The 17,991-nt window shown below is 41.1% G+C and overlaps 1 protein-coding gene across 1 annotated transcript in view; it reads right to left on the reverse strand.

Annotated features, from left to right (window-relative positions):
* Nucleotides 1-3,609: 3,609 nt before the first annotated feature.
* LOC129841020 (15-hydroxyprostaglandin dehydrogenase [NAD(+)]-like) overlaps nt 3,610-17,991 on the reverse strand; it is a 28,877-nt gene continuing 14,495 nt past the window's right edge. Inside the window, exons 5-7 of the mRNA XM_055909128.1 lie at nt 7,234-7,310; nt 5,389-5,552; nt 3,610-4,264 (exon numbers count right to left, since the gene is read on the reverse strand). Coding sequence (XP_055765103.1) covers nt 4,141-4,264; nt 5,389-5,552; nt 7,234-7,310 — 365 coding nt within the window. The 3' untranslated portion in view covers nt 3,610-4,140. The remainder of the gene's footprint in view (nt 4,265-5,388; nt 5,553-7,233; nt 7,311-17,991) is intronic.

Here is a 17,991-nt window from a genome sequence, read left to right on the forward strand (position 1 = left end):
CACACAGATACAACACTGGAACAGAGGACGACCAGTAAGGATGAAACCCTTAAAGAAAATCGCAACGCTCCATAAAACACCATCCTCTTGAAAGTAATTCAAGGATGTGATTATGGAGTATAAACATCAGATTGGACAAGCAGGTGAGTATATCAGACACGGCCAGGTTGCGAGAGAAAACGTCTGAGGCCATCACCCCCCCCCCCCCCCCCCCCCCGCTCCGCTCAGTATCATCCACAGTACATAGGCATTGGTGGAAAGACTCAGGATGAGGTTAATTGAGTCGCCAGCAGTGTATAGTAGATACTGGACATAAAGTAGGGGTTTGGTGGAGAGGAGAGTAGAATTGCCGTCTACGGAATTGTTCATCTTTTCACAGTTGTTGGGGTCTGTGAATATACGGGACAAAAATGGCCTCAGAGTGATATTGTAACTATTGTAAACATCAACAGGTTACAGCTTATTAGATAAACGGTCAGATATTACAAATAAACCCTGACTAGTGCTGTTATACGGCAACTTGAATCCTAAAGAAATAGAAGAGTACCGGTATATGCTGAAATATGTAAAGTCTACGTTAATAGCAGACTGCAATAAATAACAGTCAACTATACTGTAGGCAACATAATACATACCACACAACACAATTACAGACCACTCAGTGATATTAGAAAATGTCCAGCTTAATCTAAACTTCTAACCTTTGTAGTTGGAGAGGTCTTCCCTCTGGTAAGGTTGTAATGGCAGTGGAGTGTCTGAATTTTGCATAAATACAGTAGGTAAAGTCTGTCTGAATTATGCATATTAGTAGGTAAAGTTAGCGGTCGATATTCCTGCCTTGGTTATACGTGGGCTCTATCCCAAAATGGCACACCCTATTCCCTATATAGTGCAGTACTTTTGACCAAGGCCCATAGGTTAATGCACTGTATAAGGAATAGGGTGCCATTTGGGACTCAACCTTATAATGCATGTCTGAATTTGCATGATCAGCTACATTTGCTTTTGGGAGTATGTTTCAGAACCATGATATAGCTAGACAAATCTGGGAGGGGGGGGGGGGGGTTATATGAAGGGACATTGTTGAACACGGTTGAAACACAATTCAGCAGGAGGAAGGAGCATTTCACATACCCGGGTTTGACATGTCAGGTCTGAGATTCACGTCTTGAAGATACTATACATAATCCATGTATGCCAGTGGAGGCTGCTGAGGGGAGGATGGCTTATAATAGTGGCTGGAATGGAGACAATGGAATGGTATCAACCACATGGAAACCACGTGTTAGATGTATTTGATACCATTCCAATGACTCCAATGACTACACTCCACTCCATTCCATTGACTCCATATACATACATACATACATATAGTAACGTTCAAAAGTTTGGGGTCACTTAGAAATGGCCTTGTTTTTGAAAAAAAAGCACATTTTTTGTCCATTAAAATAACATCAAATTGATCAGAAATACATTGTAGACATTGTTAATGTTGTAAATGTCTATTGTAGCTGGAAACGGCAGATTTTTTAATGGAATATCTACATAGGCGTACAGAGGCCAATGATAAGGCCAGCATCCTGGAGTCGCCTCTTCACTGTTGATGTTGAGACTGGTGTTTTGCGGGTACTATTTAATGAAGCTGCCAGTTGAGGACTTGTGAGGCATCTGTTTCTCAAACTATACACTAATGTACTTGTCCCCTGGTTCAGTTGTGCACCGGGGCCTTCCACTTCTCCTTCTATTCTGGTTAGAGCCAGTTTGCGCTGTTCTGTGAAGGGAGTAATACACAGCGTTGTACGAGATCTTCAGTTTATTGGCAATTTCTCGCATGGAATAGCCTTCATTTCTGAGAACAAGAATAGACTGACGAGTTTCAGAAGTAAGTTCTTTGTTTCTGGAGATTTTGAGCCTGTAATCGAACCCATAAATGCTGATGCTCCAGATACTCAACTGGTCTAAAGGCCAGTTTTACGGCTTTTTTAATCAGAACAACCGTTTTCAGCTGTGCTAACATAATTGCAAAAGGGTTTTCTAATGATCAATTAGCCTTTTAAAATGATAAACTTGGATTAGCTAACACAACGTGCCATTGGAACACAGGAGTGATGGTTGCTGATAAAGGGCCTCTGTACGCCTATGTCAGCTGTTTCCAGCTACAGTAGTCATTTACAACATCAACAATGTCTACACTATATTTCTGATCAATATGATGTTATTTTAATGGATAAAAAATTTGCTTTTCTTTCAAAACAAGGGCATTTCTAAGTGACCCCAAACTTTTGAACGACAGTGTATATATATACATAACCAGTCAAAAGTTGGACTCACCTACTCATTCAAGGGTTTTCTTAATTTTTTAAATTGTAAAATAATAGTGAAGACATCAAAACTATCAAATAACAGATATGGAATCATGTATTAACCAAAAAAAGTGTTAAACAAATCAAAATATATTTTATTTTGCCTTGATGACAGCTTTGCACACTCTTGGCATTCTCTTAACCAGCTTCATGAGGTAGTCACCTGGAATGCATTTAAATGAACAGGTGTGCCTTGTTAAACGTTACTTTGTGGAATTTATGGTGGTACCAATCCTTCCATCTTGCTGAGTATATCATTTCACAAAGGGTGTGATACATTATGTGTACAATGAGTGAACAAATCATTAAGAACACCTTCCTAATATTGAGTTGCCCTCAGAACATCATCGGGGTATGGACTCAATTCCTCGGGGCATGGACTCTACAAGGTGTCGAAAGCATTCCACAGGGATGCTGGCCCATGTTGACTCCAATGCTTCCCACAGTTGTGTCAAGTTGGCTGGTTGTCCTTTGGGTGGTGGACCATTCTTGATACACATGAGAAACTGTTGAGTGTGAAAAACCCAGCAGCGTTGCAATTCTCGACAAACTCAAACCGGTGTGCCTGGCACCTACTACCATACCCTGTTCAAAGGCACTTGAAACTTTGGTCATGCCCATTCACCTGCTGAATGGCACACATGCACAATCAATGTCTCAGGTTTGAATCAGGTAACCTGTTCTGAGCAATTGTTATTTTCTCTAACGCTCCTCCTTTGAGGAGGTTTGTATAAGGCATCATCCTTCACCTCCTGTGACCCCTATCAAATGTGTGACGCTCGCTCTCTCCACCCCTCTCTTTTCCTGGTCGTAGAATCTCTCGGAAAGCCTGTTTGGTAAACAAGTTAACACAGACCGCAGCTGATAGCGGGAGGGCGGGCGGGGGGAGAGGGATGGCGGGAGGAGGGGGGGGGTATCCAGATGTGAATTCCTGTCACGCATACATCCTGGAATTAACTAAAAGCAGCAAAGGATTGAACAAAAAAAAAACTGTCTGTCTGTCTACATGCATGACTTACATAGTTCCTTGTCACAGTTTCTCCTCTCGTCAAAGCCTGTTTTACTGCATGGTAGTGGAGGTGAGGTGGACACTCCCAACAGTAACATACTTAGCCCAACGGCAACATGCTCAGCTAGGTAGCGTGCTGACAACTCCCCAGCCCTCAGGAGTCCTCTTTCTGCCAGCTAGACCTGCATTACTGTGTTACAGATACTGCGTTACGTACATAGTCACGTAACAAGGGAATGAGATGAGGAAAGGAGTCAACGTTTATTGTCTGACAGACATCAAAAATACAATTCTCACATATCCTATGATAATAAAGTATGCTATTGTATCATAAATAAACTACAGTTATTTGTGCTTTGTGATAAAATGTCCATTTCATAATTGGGTAATAAGAATTTTTTCTTAACTGACTTGCCTCGTTAAATAAATAAAATAAATACAGCAGTCAATGTGTACCAAGTCTCTCATACTAGTCAAATCAACTGGAGGATTTTATGATGAGGGAAACCCGAAAACTAAACCCACTTTGTCTACCTTTGTTCACACCTATTAAGTAAGACTACTGGAATCTTGGTTACATCCAACGTAGGCATACAAATAGAGGTCCCATTAAATGACTATTCTAATTCCTAATTCAATGGGCCGACATTTCTACCAATTCCATAGACACATGGGTCTACTTTCTGAATGACTCCATACTCCGACTACTTGAAGTTCCTTTGTCTGGGTGGGTGACAGAAGTCCCGACGGTATCCCGTGTTGTTCCTCTCAAGCGGACAGGGGCTCGTAGGTGTGGAAGTGGATCCCTTTAGAGCAGGTGATCTTCATCACGGCGCCGTTTAGACCGGTATCAGTTATCAGGCGCAACACTCCCTCTGCGATCAGCGACGGTCTGGGGATAGAGATCGAGAGATAACAGGGTCGTGTTAGGTAGGGAACACAGTGTCCAGATAGTTCCTCAGCTGGTTCATTCGGTTGTCTTCCGCCTGGTGTTTAATGAACACAACACAGGAAAGAGAGAGGCCCTGACCATACATTCTCTTTCAATTCCTGAAGGTTTTTTGGATTGAATTGGACTAGCTAACAATTTAGGTTGCAAAATGCCCTCATGGTTATATCAGAGAATTCCTGAAATATGACGTAACTAAATTCAACAATTTCCTGGCTGAAAGAGATGCAAGATCAACATTTAAAAAGGCCTCTTTTTGACACTGTAGCCAACAGATTTATCAAATCGCCTTGCCCCAGGCCAAACAGCTTGGACAAGGTATTGCGAAATACTGTACTTTAAAAGCAGCTGAGCTGCTAAATGTAAGCATTCAAGACTGAAGTGCATTCTGATATAAATAACAAAACTTGCCTTGCATGTGATTTTAAGTGCATCTTATCTCAAACACACTGTATTTCTCAATATTTGTCTTTGCATGTTTCAGATGCATATCGTAGCAAACTTAATCATTTCAAATAATGTTGACAAAGTCTTGCCTCAGAATACCCCTCGACATTTGTATCTGTATATCTCTACCGCCGTTTGCTTCTGAAGTAGAAAACCGTCGTCCAAAGCACTCAAAACAGTGACATAGAGAGGGGACAAGACACAAACACACCAGGAAGCTTCCAAGGCCCCCTCGCTCCTCTGTACAGATAAGACAGGGAAACTGAGGAGGGATAACGACCTCCATGGCCTCCCACACATACTATGTGGAGGGAGGATTTAAGGAGGAAATGGACAGTGATTAGGGAGGCTTTGCTAATCTAGATACTGTATTACTTGATGTCGTAGAATGGAGTTAGTATTTGGGTGCTTTCGCGGGGCCATGTGGGGAGAGTAAGCTGATTCTAGGTCTGTGCTGACTTGTTTAGGTATAAACAACACTTGTATACATTACTCTGAAGCAGTATCCTATATACACCACATAGGTTTACTGTAAATCTGAGTTATAAAGAACGTGATAGGTAATGAGTGTAAAAGGAGGGAAACGAGGCAACTTCTACACAACATGTATAGGAACTCACTGAAGCACCCCGAACTTGTGCACGCTCCTCTTTAAGTCGTCCTTGAACTTGTCAAACTTGCCCATGTTGTCCTCGTGTTCCACGGAGCGCAGGAGAGGGGTGTCCACGAAGGCAGGGCACAGCGTGTTGATCCTCACACCATAGTGCTCCACCTCGGCTGCATCCTGCGTGGGGAGAGGAAAGGAACACAGACGTGTCAGGGTGTGTGTGTGGTTGTGAAAGGAGCACCGTGCCAGTGTGTATGTGTGTGTTATGTGTGCGTATGTGTGTGTGTGTGTGTGTCTGTGTGTGTGAGAAAGAGGAGCACAGACATGTCCGAACACGGTCAAGCGTAAGCACCCAGGGCAAAGGAATGTGTCTAGGCCAGTGTTTTCCATGCCTTTCCTGGAGTACCCCCAGCTATTCCACATATCACGTATTCTATTACAACATCTGATTCAACTGGTCAACTAATCATCAAGCCCTTCATTACTTAAATCAGCTGTACTGGTTTTGGATGACATACTGTGCGTCTATTAAGGTAGTCCAAAGTTTAGTATTTGTTCCCATATTAATCGCTCACAATGACTACATCAACGATTATCCGTAATCATGGTAATCATGGTAGCAGCCACGTTATTGTAGAAGTGTTTAGAAACATATTCTATTCTTATTTACATTAAAAGTGACTCCAAAATTATTATTCGGTACAAAAATAATCTGAAACACTGTAATGATTTTCTTCTTCTTCTGATAAGGAATATGAAGGATCGGACCAAAATGCAGCGTGGTACGTGTCCATGTTAAATTTATTAAACTGAACACTGAATACAAAATAACAATGGAGAAACAACGAAACAGTCCTATCAGGTGACAAAACACAAAACAGGAAACAACTACCCACAAACACAGGTGGGAACAAGCTACCTAAGTATGGTTCTCAATCAGAGACAACGATTGACAGCTGCCTCTGATTGGGAACCATACCAGGCCAAACACAGAAATACAAAACATAGAACAAAACATAGAATGCCCACCCCAACTCACGCCCTGACCAAACCAAAATAGAGACATAAAAAAGGAACTAAGGTCAGAATGTGACAAACACAAACCAACCAAAACAAAACAGCAAATGCATCCAACAACTTTTTTGAGTCACAAGCTTGATGTAGTCATTGTGTGCTAGGAATATGGCACCAAATACTAAACGTATATATTTTTTGTACTTTTATCCCTTTTTCTAACCAATTTCGTGATATCTAATTGGTAGTTACAGTCTTGTCCCATCGCTACAACTCCCGCTTGGACTCGGGAGAGGCGAATGTCGAGAGCCATGCCTCCTCCGAAACACGACCCTGCCAAGCCGCACTGCTTCTTGACACACGGCTCGCTTAACCCAGAAACCAGCCGCACCAATGTGTCAGAGGAAACACCGTACAAATGGCGACCGTGCATGCGTCCGACCCACCACAAGGAGTCGCTAGAGCGCGATGGGACAAGGACATTCCTGGCCGGCCAAACCCTCCCCTGACGACGCTAGGCCAATTGTGCGCCGCCTCATTGGTATCCCGGTCATGGCCGGCTGTGACTCAGCCTGGGATCAAACCCAGGTCTGTAGTGACGCCTCAAGCACTGCGACAAGCCAATTGGTAGGCTTTACTTTTTACTGCTTTAATACACATAAGTGAATTTGACAGTCTGTACTTTAACCTCATAATCCTTGATTTAAAATCCAAACCTTCGGAGTGCAGAGCCAAAAGAAGAATAAAGTGTTTCACTGTCCCAATAATTACGGAGGCCACTGTATGTGGAATGGCTAGGTGTACTCGATGAGAGGTTTGGGGATGTGTGTTTGTTAGAACTCACCGCTATGGCTCTGGAGAAGCCTATCACCCCGTGCTTTGTGGCCGTGTACACTGGCTGGTAAGGGGAATGAAGGAAAGCTGAAAAAGAAAGAAAGAAAGAAAGAAAGAAAGAAGAATAAACAAAGTTTACAGTCATGGTAACTCACCAACATACTCCACATGGTACCCATGTAAATCTCAGGCATTTTTCATTGACTGCGCGCTATAGTGTGTAAGCGCGCTATAGTGGAATCTACCGTTTTTTACTGAGATCTCATATCGCTTGCTAGAAATAAAAGAGTACTGTAACTTATTCTCTATGCCTTTCCCGTCATGGAAAAACAAGATCCTCCAAGGCAAAATATTTCTCCCTATTTCGCTTAATTCAAACATGAAAAAGATGTGTGTTTGTGTGTGTTTGGCCGGCTGCCGAGTTCTGTTTAAACCAGAAAAATCTCCAGAACATTACATTTCAGGAGAACTCGCTTTCCCCTCCAAATAATGGGCTCGACTTCCTTTTATGGACACATAAAACCTTCACCTTGTGAAGATCAATCATTCGTTTTCCCCTTTAAAAAGGATAGAGCCAGGGCAAACCTTAAGAGAAACCTGTTGTATGGAGTACTGCAGGGACCATTGTTACTGAAACCTCTCAACACCTTTGTATAAGAGAACAGAGGTGAAATTAGATGGAAAAATCCCTCTGGGAACATAGCCAAATCAAAGGGAATTGAGCTCAAAGAGAATGTTTACATGCACTCTTAAAACAATGTGTGCTAAGTAGAACCATATAGTGTTCTACCCTTTTTGGTGCTAGGGAGAACCCTTTGCAGAGGGTCTACCATGTAGGGTTCTTCATAGAACACCTTGTATATGGTTCTACCTAGAACCATTTTATTATCTAAAGGTTATTCTTAGAACCCTCTATGAATGGTTCCACTAGCCTTTAAAATCAAATTATTTATAAAAGATGTGTCTATCGTAAAGCCACTTGTTGACAGGCTTAGTTAAACCCTAACACAGTGGTGTTAGGAAAACCTTGGTTTACAGGCCACGTCAGGCCTGCAAGTCACATTATGCTGGCTCGCAAAGTGATGTGTAATTGCTATTGGAATTCAGTCAGAGTTACGATATCCAACAAGTGGAATTGTTTAAATCAACCGCAACCTGCATTCAAAAAGATTGCCAGAGTAGGGAAGATTAGATCCTTGATGTAGTCTCAGTATTCAAACTGGAACAACCATCTTAGTAACAAGTGCAATAAGTCCAACTACTAACAGATTGGTTTAGTTAAAAAAATAAATGTTATTTATCTTTGTGTAGCATAAAATGTATCAACCAATCAATGTACTGTACAGTTGAAGTCGGAAGTTTACATACACTTAGGTTGGAGTAATTAAAACTCGTTTTTCAACCACTCCACACATGTCTTGTTAACAAACTATAGTTTGGTTAGGACATCTACTTTGTGCATGACACAAGTAATTTTTTCAACAATTGTTTACAGACAGATTATTTCACTTATAATTCACTGTATCACAATTCCAATGGGTCAGAAGTTTACATACACTAAGTTGACTGTGACTTTAAACAGCTTGGAAAATTCCAGAAAATGATGTCATGGCTTTAGAAGCTTCTGATAGGCTTTTGACAACATTTGAGTCAATAGGAGGTGTACCTGTGGATGTATTTCAAGGCCTACCTTCAAACTCAGTGCCTCTTTGCTTGACATCATGGGAAAATCAAAAGAAATCAGCCAAGACCGCAGACATTCTTTTTAGACCTCCACAAGTCTGTTTTTTCCTTGGGAGCAATTTCAAAACGCCTGAAGGTACCACGTTCATCTGTACAAACAATAGTACGCAAGTTTAAACACCATGGGACCACGCAGCCGTCATAGCGCTCAGGAAGGAGACGCGTTCTGTCTCTTAGAGATGAACGTACTTTGGTGCGAAAAGTGCAAATCAATCCCAGAACAACAGCAAAGGACCTTGTGAAGATGCTGGAGGAAACAGGTACAAAGTATCTATATCTACAGTAAAACGAGTCCTATATCGACATAACCTGAAAGGCCGTTCAGCAAGGAAGAAGCCACTGCTCCAAAACAGCCTTAAAAAAGCCAGACTACAGTTTGCAACTGCACATGGGGACAAAGATCGTACTTTTTGGAGAAATGTCCTGTGGTCTGATGAAACCAAAATAGAACTGTTTGGCCATAATGACCATTGTTATGTTTGGGGGGTAAATGGGGAGGCTTGCAAGCCAAAGAACACCATGTCAACCATGAAGCATGGGTTGGCAGCATCATGTTGTTGGGGTGCTTTGCTGCAGGAGGGACTGGTACCCTTCACAAAATAGATGGCATCATGAGAAAGGAAAATTATGTGGATTTATTGAAGCGACATCTCAAGACATTAGTCAGGAAGTTGAAGCTTGGTCGCAAATGGGTCTTCCAAATGGACAATGACCCCAAGCATACTTCCAAAGTTGTGGCAAAATTGCTTAAGGACAACAAAGTCAAGGTATTGGATTGGTCATCACAAAGCCCTGACCTCAATCCTATAGAACATTTGTGGGCAAAACTGAAAAAGCATATGTGAGCAAGGAGGCCTATAAACCTGACTCAGTTACACTAGCTCTGTCAGGAGGAATGGGCCAAAATTCACCCAACTTATTGTGGGAAGCTTGTGGAAGGCTACCAGAAACGTTTGACCCAAGTTAAACACTTTTAAGGTAATGCTACCAAATACTAATTGAGTGTCACACCCTGGCCTTTGTTATATTGATTTTCTTTATTAGTTTAGTTAGGTCAGGGTGTGACATGGGGGATGTTTGTGTGTTTTGTCTAGTTTAGGGTGTGTGTATTGTTTAGGGGGTTTTGTAGTAGGTATGGGGTAGTGTTCAGTGTAGGTGTTTAGGAAAGTCTATGTTTGCCTGATTTGGTTCTCAATCCGAGACAGCTGTTTATTGTTGTCTCTGATTGGGAGCCATATTTAAGGCAGCCATGGGCTTTAGGTGTTTGTGGGTAATTTTCTATGTTTAACGTTTGTAGCCTGTGTATGCACTAACGTTTGTAGCTTGACTGTTGTTTTGTTTTGTAAAAGTGTTCGTTTTCGTGTTTCGTCATCATCTAATAAAGAGATGTATTCGTATCCCGCTGCGCCTTGGTCCGCTTATATTGACGATCGTGACATTGAGTGTATGTAAACTTCTGACCCACTGGGAATGTGATGAAATAAATAAAAGCTGAAATGAATCATTCTCTCTACTATTATTCTGAAATTTCACATTCTTAAAATTAAGTGGGGATCCTAACTGACCTAAAACTGGAATTTTTATTAGGATTAAATGTCAGGAATTGTGAAAAACTGAGTTTAAATGTATTTGGCTAAGGTGTATGTAAACTTCCGACCCCGACCTCATGCAAAAACACATTAAAACAAACAATTCTGAAAATCACCCTGCATTAGAGCATGCTGGGAAATATGATATATGGTTGTACATTGAACCCTTCTTGCCTTCCAAAGAATCATCAAAAAAAACTTTATTCCAAAAAGGGTTCTTCCGATCAAAACAGTTCTTGGTAGCAACAGATCAGTCCACAAATTATTAAATTTTTTCGAAGAGTGTGTTAAAATGAGTTTAACTATGAGAACTCCCAAACCACCCATGTGTTCCCGCTGAATTTCAGTTCTGTAGGAGAGGGCATAAATATGGTAGCTGGAATTGTATAGGAAACATTGTATGAAGTCTTGACTTCAAATCTTATTGCCACTTCAGCTAAAAACAGTCACACAAGTGACAAGGAGGAAAGGGATCTATAGGAGCCACAGGTTTCCTGCTGGGACACACAGGAAGCAAAGTATGTGCAATAACATGACAATATGGGGTAATTTATCATACAACACAACCAACCATTATCTTGCAGTTTCAGGCATACTTGTACTTCCCCTTATGCCTAAGCAGCTCGAACGGCGTGCTGATAACATAAAACGTCAGACTGCTCTTCCCTTATTTTGAACTACAGTGAATGATATACTGACTGAATTAATTGGTTATTACAGTATAATACTGAACCAAAGGCTTTCACCCTTTACCCTTGTGGGAATTGGCTAAATTGAAATGTTTCTTATAGAAGAAATATGAAAATGCATAACCATTTTAGAAATTGATAGGAAACAGTTTGGAGGTAATCGGAAAATGATGAGACCAAATGTGAGTACACAACAGTTCACTTGACACAAGACAGAATCCAAACACTACACTGTTGATGTTATGTGCATTTTACATTTAGTGTACTTTGCCACTTTTGTTGAAAACGAAATCTGAAAATACTCTGGATACATTCATTAGCATGATAAGACCATTCCTGGAAAATGTGGGGGTTTTGCAACATAAGACAAACATTACAAAGGTTTGAGTGAGGAGATGAACTGGTCTCTCCAAGTGGCCACACACCTCTCCAAAGTGTGCACAGTTCCTAAGCAATTTCAGTGAACTTTTATGACTCAAAAGAAAAGTCTTCAACTATAAAGGGACTTTTGTGAGCTCTACTAGCTGTGCCATTGAGGAACAAGCTCACTTGTAGTTGTTTCGTTTGGAACACAGCCCTGCATCCCCACCATAACACAATTGGGTGATTCTGCAATTTCGGGCACTTTGGCCATGCACGATTTCAGAAATTAAAATATATTGAAAAACCATTTTACCAGTATTATAATTGTCTTTGATTTGTCTAGAAATAATATCTGATAATCGCTGTGATCGTACTATTCAGGAATTTATATATTGTTGTCCTTTTCTCAGACAGCCATTGACAAATGTTATTAAACATACATTTTAGTTGAAAATGAAATATCATACAATTAATTTATAACACATTTCTTATACATTTGTCTTGCATTGAACATTACTTGAAGTGCCTTTTAAGGTTTTAAGGCAAAAATGCAATTTCGGAATGTCCCCAGTGAAAGTTGCGCCCCTGAGTTCCCTGCAAAGTCAATATGCACAATGATTCTCTTTTTAATTCTCTCAGTTTGGAGTATCGGTGTGGAATGTTGTACACGTGTTTCCCCAACTTCTCTTTCAATCCTTTGGAGAAGTCCTCTAGTAGAATATGCAGTGTGCCACACACCTTTTCTTTAACTGTGCAGTGAACTTATCTATGTTTGCCTCTTTGTTTTTCATTTTCTCTCTCTTCAGCTTTGTTTTTCCTCTCAAACCACCATGTCTGTTCACCAGCATCAAAGTCCGATGTACTCTGTGTACATGCACTTTTTCTTCAGGTTCTCACAGCACAAAGATTCAATTAGGTTCTCATTGTTGCTGCAGCTGATCACTTTGTGATACTGTAGTTTGTCTGCCATGAACTGGAGGTTGGCGTGGGTTTTGCAAAGGCATGTGTCCCTATTCTGGACTGTTGACTTGACAACCCAAAAAGGACATATTTTGCAGAATTCATAGTAGGACATTTTAATCTCTGAATATTTCCTCTTAAAATGCTGATAAAGGTTCTAAATTATGCCATTCAAGAAGCGCTTCTGCTTTTTTTTCTTGCGTGTCCTTTTCCCCCTGTTGTTGCTCTGCTGTTGTCATCACTTTCATAGAATCTAGTGATTTTCTCTTCTGTGGCTGTGATAATTATGTTACACTGCTTTTTTCTGGAGTATTGAAGACTTGTTGGCCTGTTTTCATTTGCCCTCAATGCTTTTTCTGAAAATCCAAATTCTCTGTTTGCACATTTGACCAGGCCATACTTTCTCAGGATGTTGCCTCTGAGCATTTTTGAAGCCACTTGTTTGTTCTTGGCACTGCACATTTAAAAAAAACTTTTGCTTTAACTCTGCAATGATGGCATTTTGAAACAATTAAATCCTTCTCAAGTTCTTCGGAGTTCCCTTCATTTTCTGTTTTGTCTTTGGGGAATATTGTCTCTCCATTTTCTTCATCAGTTGATCATACCTTTTTTTTGTATTTCTCAGATTTCTGTTAAGCTTCATCAAGTTTGACATTGGTCATGCAAAGCTCTCTATGTTTTTGAGCAACCTTTTCCAACCTTTTTTCCTTCCAGCAAGTATTCAACTTCTCTTTCCTGTTGCAGATGATGAGGAAGGGGTATCAGGGCGTGCATCAGGGGCAGCTAAGTTAGGGGCAGGTATGATGGCCTCACGTCTGGCTGCAAGTCATCTGGTGACTAAGGTGTTGATAGGTAGGTCACAATTGCAACTATTCTCTTTAAAGTCTGTCTTCTATTCCGTTGTTTGCATTTCCATTGCCATCTCTTGCTCCGTTGTTCTAGCTTTGCAAGCTCAGAGATAGATTTCACTTCTCACCTCTCTTTTTTTCTTCCAGTATCTCTCCCTGTCTTTTTGCAGATGTTCCTGGTATCGTATATGATCTTTTTTTGTTTTGTAGTTGCTGTCTATGACCTCTGTGCTGTTCTATGTGGCATCTTCTAAAAACAAAGAAAAAAACTACTTAAGTTTTCCAATTGTGCACAACTTGGAGCATTTTCTAGATTAAAGGATTTTAAAACATGATTAAATAGGCCAAAAGTAAAATAAAGTAAAAAATAATAACATCATGGATTTTTGTCATTTCCACCACAGTTAAGTTGGTCATGGAAATGACTGTGATGGAAATGATGCTTCTACTGTTTTTGGAGGAAAATGACAGACTGCTTAGCATGTGTGGCTAGTATTACAGCTAGCATATAGTTTTCACTAAATACATAAAATGTATTTAAAAAAATATCTAAATTCTACCACAAATTAAAGAAATTATAACCTGTTTGGAAATGACTGACAATAAAAATATTTATTTTATTTATTAATTGACTCATTCTCTAGAAGATGACATTACATAATGTGTAATTATTAATGTTTTCTCATAGAATAACATAGTGGAAGCTGAAAAGTCTGGGTCAGGGACAAAACAGTGAAATTGAGGTATAAAATGCATCTGAAAAGTAGCTAAAGTACTAGATAGAGAGGTGTTAAAAAAATCGGGGGTGATGGTAGTGTGTTAACATATAAAGAAAAAAACATATTTCAAAAAATAAAATCACAAAAATTGACCCTGAGGACATAGAAGTTCCTGTAGTTGCAGAATCACCCAATTACTGTTGTTGTTTACGCAATCCAAAAACGGTCCATTATAAATCGCAATCAGGGTCAGGTGTGTATGATCTGAAAGCGTGTTCCATTGCCAACATAACTAGCTGTTATAAAATACGATCTTACAATGTTAGGCTTTCACAAGGAAATTCAGAAAAACAGATTGGAATTTAGGTGCATTCAGCTGCATGTGACGCGGCATTTTCTTTCACAATAAACAAACGGAAGACAATAAATGTCATCTTGCAACTGTACATCAAACATAGTGATCATAAACGTTGATTTGGAAATGTGAAGTGCACATTTGGACTCACAGGTGTTTGGCTTGCTTGTATGACATCAAAGCAGTATTTAAAATAATCCTCAACATCTCATCTTTCAAAATACATCCAGTCCTCCTAATTTACAGCAGTTCCCCTCACCTGGACAACATAAAAATGTGCAAAAGTTACCCAACTACTGGAAGGGATGGCGACAACTTCTTGTTGCGAGCGGTGCTCAAGTTCAGAACGGCTGTCAATAAAAACCCATACAGCGCTGTGAAGCGCAGAGCCAGAACCCTTACTGAAACAGCCACTACGTTCCAATTTAGGAGCTTATTATTGCCCAAATCTACCATTTTCAACTTGTATACAGGTACGAGTGTAAAGGGCTACATGATTTAAAATATATTTGACAAACTTTTGAACATATTTTTCCTGACTTTCCCAACTCACTCTGCTTGCTGTATAATCTGCAGTTCTGTCTATTGTATCTTTGACTTGGTACTGTGTTGCTGTCGTTGTCCTTTTTAAATGTATACATCTTCTCGCCTGGGGCGTTTTATTCTCAGCAATGACGTCATATATATTGTTGGGTATGTTCACCTCCAGAGTCTTGAATGATGCATAACAAAACACATCTAGTATGATTAATGACAGTCTATAATTACACTGTACGGTTTCTTGGGAGTTCTAGAGTCACATAACATGATAAAATCACACACCACATACAAAATGCTAAGCTAGGGACCCTGGGACTAAACACCTCCATCTGCGGCTGGGTCCTGGACTTCCTGACGGGCCGCCCCCAGGTGGTAGGGGTGGGCGGCAGCGGGTCTGCCACTCTGATCCTCAATAAGGGGGCCCCTTAGGGGGTACCTGCTTGGTCCCCTCCTGTACTCCCTGTTCACCCACGACTGCATGGCCAAGCACGACTCCAATACCATCATTAAAGTGGGGAGGCAGGTAGCCTAGTGGTTAGAGCGTTGGATTTGTAACTGATAGGTTGCAAGATCGAATCCCCGAGCTGACAAGGTAAAAATCTGTTGTTCTGCCCCTGAACAAGGCAGTTAACACACTGTTCCTAGACCGTCATTGAAAATAAGAATTTGCTTGTAACTGACTTGCCTAGTTAAATAAAGGTAAAATATATATATTTTTCAAGAAATTGCCGGTGACACAATGGTGTTGGGCCTGATCACCGACGATGATGGAACAGCCTATAGGGAGGAGGTCAGAGACATGGCGGTGTGGTGCCAGGACAATAACCTCTCTCTCAATGTTATCAAGACAGGGGAGATAATTGTGGTAATTGTGACAACAGTCATGAGGGGGGCACGACAATTCTCCCTCAGGAGACTCAGGGGATTTGGCATAGATCCTCGAGGGGTTCTACAGCTGCACCATCGAGAGCATCCTGACTGGTTGCATTGCCGCCTGGTATGGAAACTGCTCAGCATCCGACCGCAAGGCGCTACAGAGGCTGGTGCGTGTGGCCCAGTACATCACTGGAGCCAAGTTTCCTGCCATCCAGGACCTCTATACCAGGCGGTGTCAGAGGAAGGCACTAAAAATTGCTGAAGACTCCAGCCACCCTAGTCATAGACTGTTCTCTCTGCTACTGTACGGCAAGCGGTACCGGAGCGTCAAGTCTAGGTCCAAAAGTCTCCTTAACAGCTTCTACCCCCAAGCCATAAGGCTGCTGAACAGCTAATTTCAAATGGCTATCCGGACTATTTGCATTGAACCCACCTTTTTTTTTTTTTACGCTGCTGCTACTAGCTGTTTATTATCTATGTACATATTACCCCAATTACCACGACTAACCTGTACCCCCGCACATGACTCAGTACCGGAACCCCCAGTATATAGCCTCGTTAGTTATTTTCTTGTGTTTTTTTTTAAACTTTCGCTTATTTCATTAATACTTTCTTAACTCTTAATTTTCTAAAAACTGCATTGTTGGTGAAGGGGTTGTAAGAAAGCCGTTCACGGTAAGGTCAAGACCTGTTCTATTCTACCCACAAAATACAACCTAGCACTCTGGTATCCTGCAAACCATGATCCCTTCTGTATTTTACACCCCGTGTTAAAATACAGAAGTCTGGTGCACATGTTGTTAATGGTTGACGTTCATAAAAATACTTGTACATTGCTAGACATGTCTGCCTTGTCGACTTGGTAGCTACTGAGGTAAGACAGATGGTCTCACCAACAGCACACATACAAACGTTCTCGTCAGAATAGCCCGGTTTGATATAGATGATAACGCGTTACCCTGTAGGCAGAATCAGCCAGTTACTGCTGCTGTGGGGCGAGCCCAAAGGGAGGTGCTGATTTGAAGTGGGCTGTTCCTTCGATGGATACATGGAGCCGGGCCTTTGCTGACAAGTTTCTCAAATACCAGCCCTCGTATCACGCTTGGACAGCCTTGGATATAAGTGCAAGTTGGTGACAGTAGTATTTGACAGTCTCGGCCACGTACACATGGTGAGTGGCCTTCAGATTGCAGGCGTGCCAAAGACTAGAGCAAAGCAACTGGCCGAAGTACTGCTCTGTTCCAGCTGTTACTGGCAGCCTAGCTTTGTGGAGGTGCTTTTTGTATCCTTAAAGGGCTCTTGTATCCAAGACCTTTAAAATAGTTTTTATCCATGTTAATGTAATGTCATTTATGGATTCAAATAAAGTATTTAAAATGTGTACGTGTGTGTTTTCCTTCCCCCAAAATGCTCCAAGACTATTGTCAACTGATACCCGTTGTACATTTCAGGTTAGGCTCCTCTTACCACACATCATGAAGGACAGGGTGAACCAAAACAGTGATTTACATCAAACATACCGCGATCCAATATAGGAGCTGTCAGTCAGTCAGTTCGTCAATCAGTCAGTCATTGCATGACTTGCCAGTGAAGGAAGAAGCCTGTACCGAACACGGCAGTGGGTCCACCTACATTCCAGAGCTCCTTGTCCCATTAGAGGCAGCTGCCATTTAAAGCGGGACATGTGAGCGCCTGCAGCTCTTGCTGCGGTTGTACATCAAGCAGCATCTTGCCAACCGTTTCTTCTCAATGGTAAAGAAAACAAACTGATGTCATGTCAGCGGTGTTTTGGCTTTGGGGTAGAGATAATGTGTGATGTTGTTGTCCATTGTAGCTAGCCTATCTAACAGTTCTATCACTCTTACATAATCACGTTTAGAGTGATTAAAACAATATTTAGCATATTTATATATTATCCTCTCTGTAGGAGGAGTAGTAGGAAGGATCGGAGGACCAAGGTGCAGCGTGGTAAGTATTCATTATGCCTTTTAATGAAAACGAATACTCGTACAAAACAACAAAACTAACGATAAACGAGAATGACACGAAACGAAACAGTCCTGTCTGGTGACATACACAAAGACAG

Source organism: Salvelinus fontinalis, chromosome 42 (genome assembly GCF_029448725.1).
Source record: "Salvelinus fontinalis isolate EN_2023a chromosome 42, ASM2944872v1, whole genome shotgun sequence".
Classification (NCBI taxonomy): domain Eukaryota; kingdom Metazoa; phylum Chordata; class Actinopteri; order Salmoniformes; family Salmonidae; genus Salvelinus; species Salvelinus fontinalis.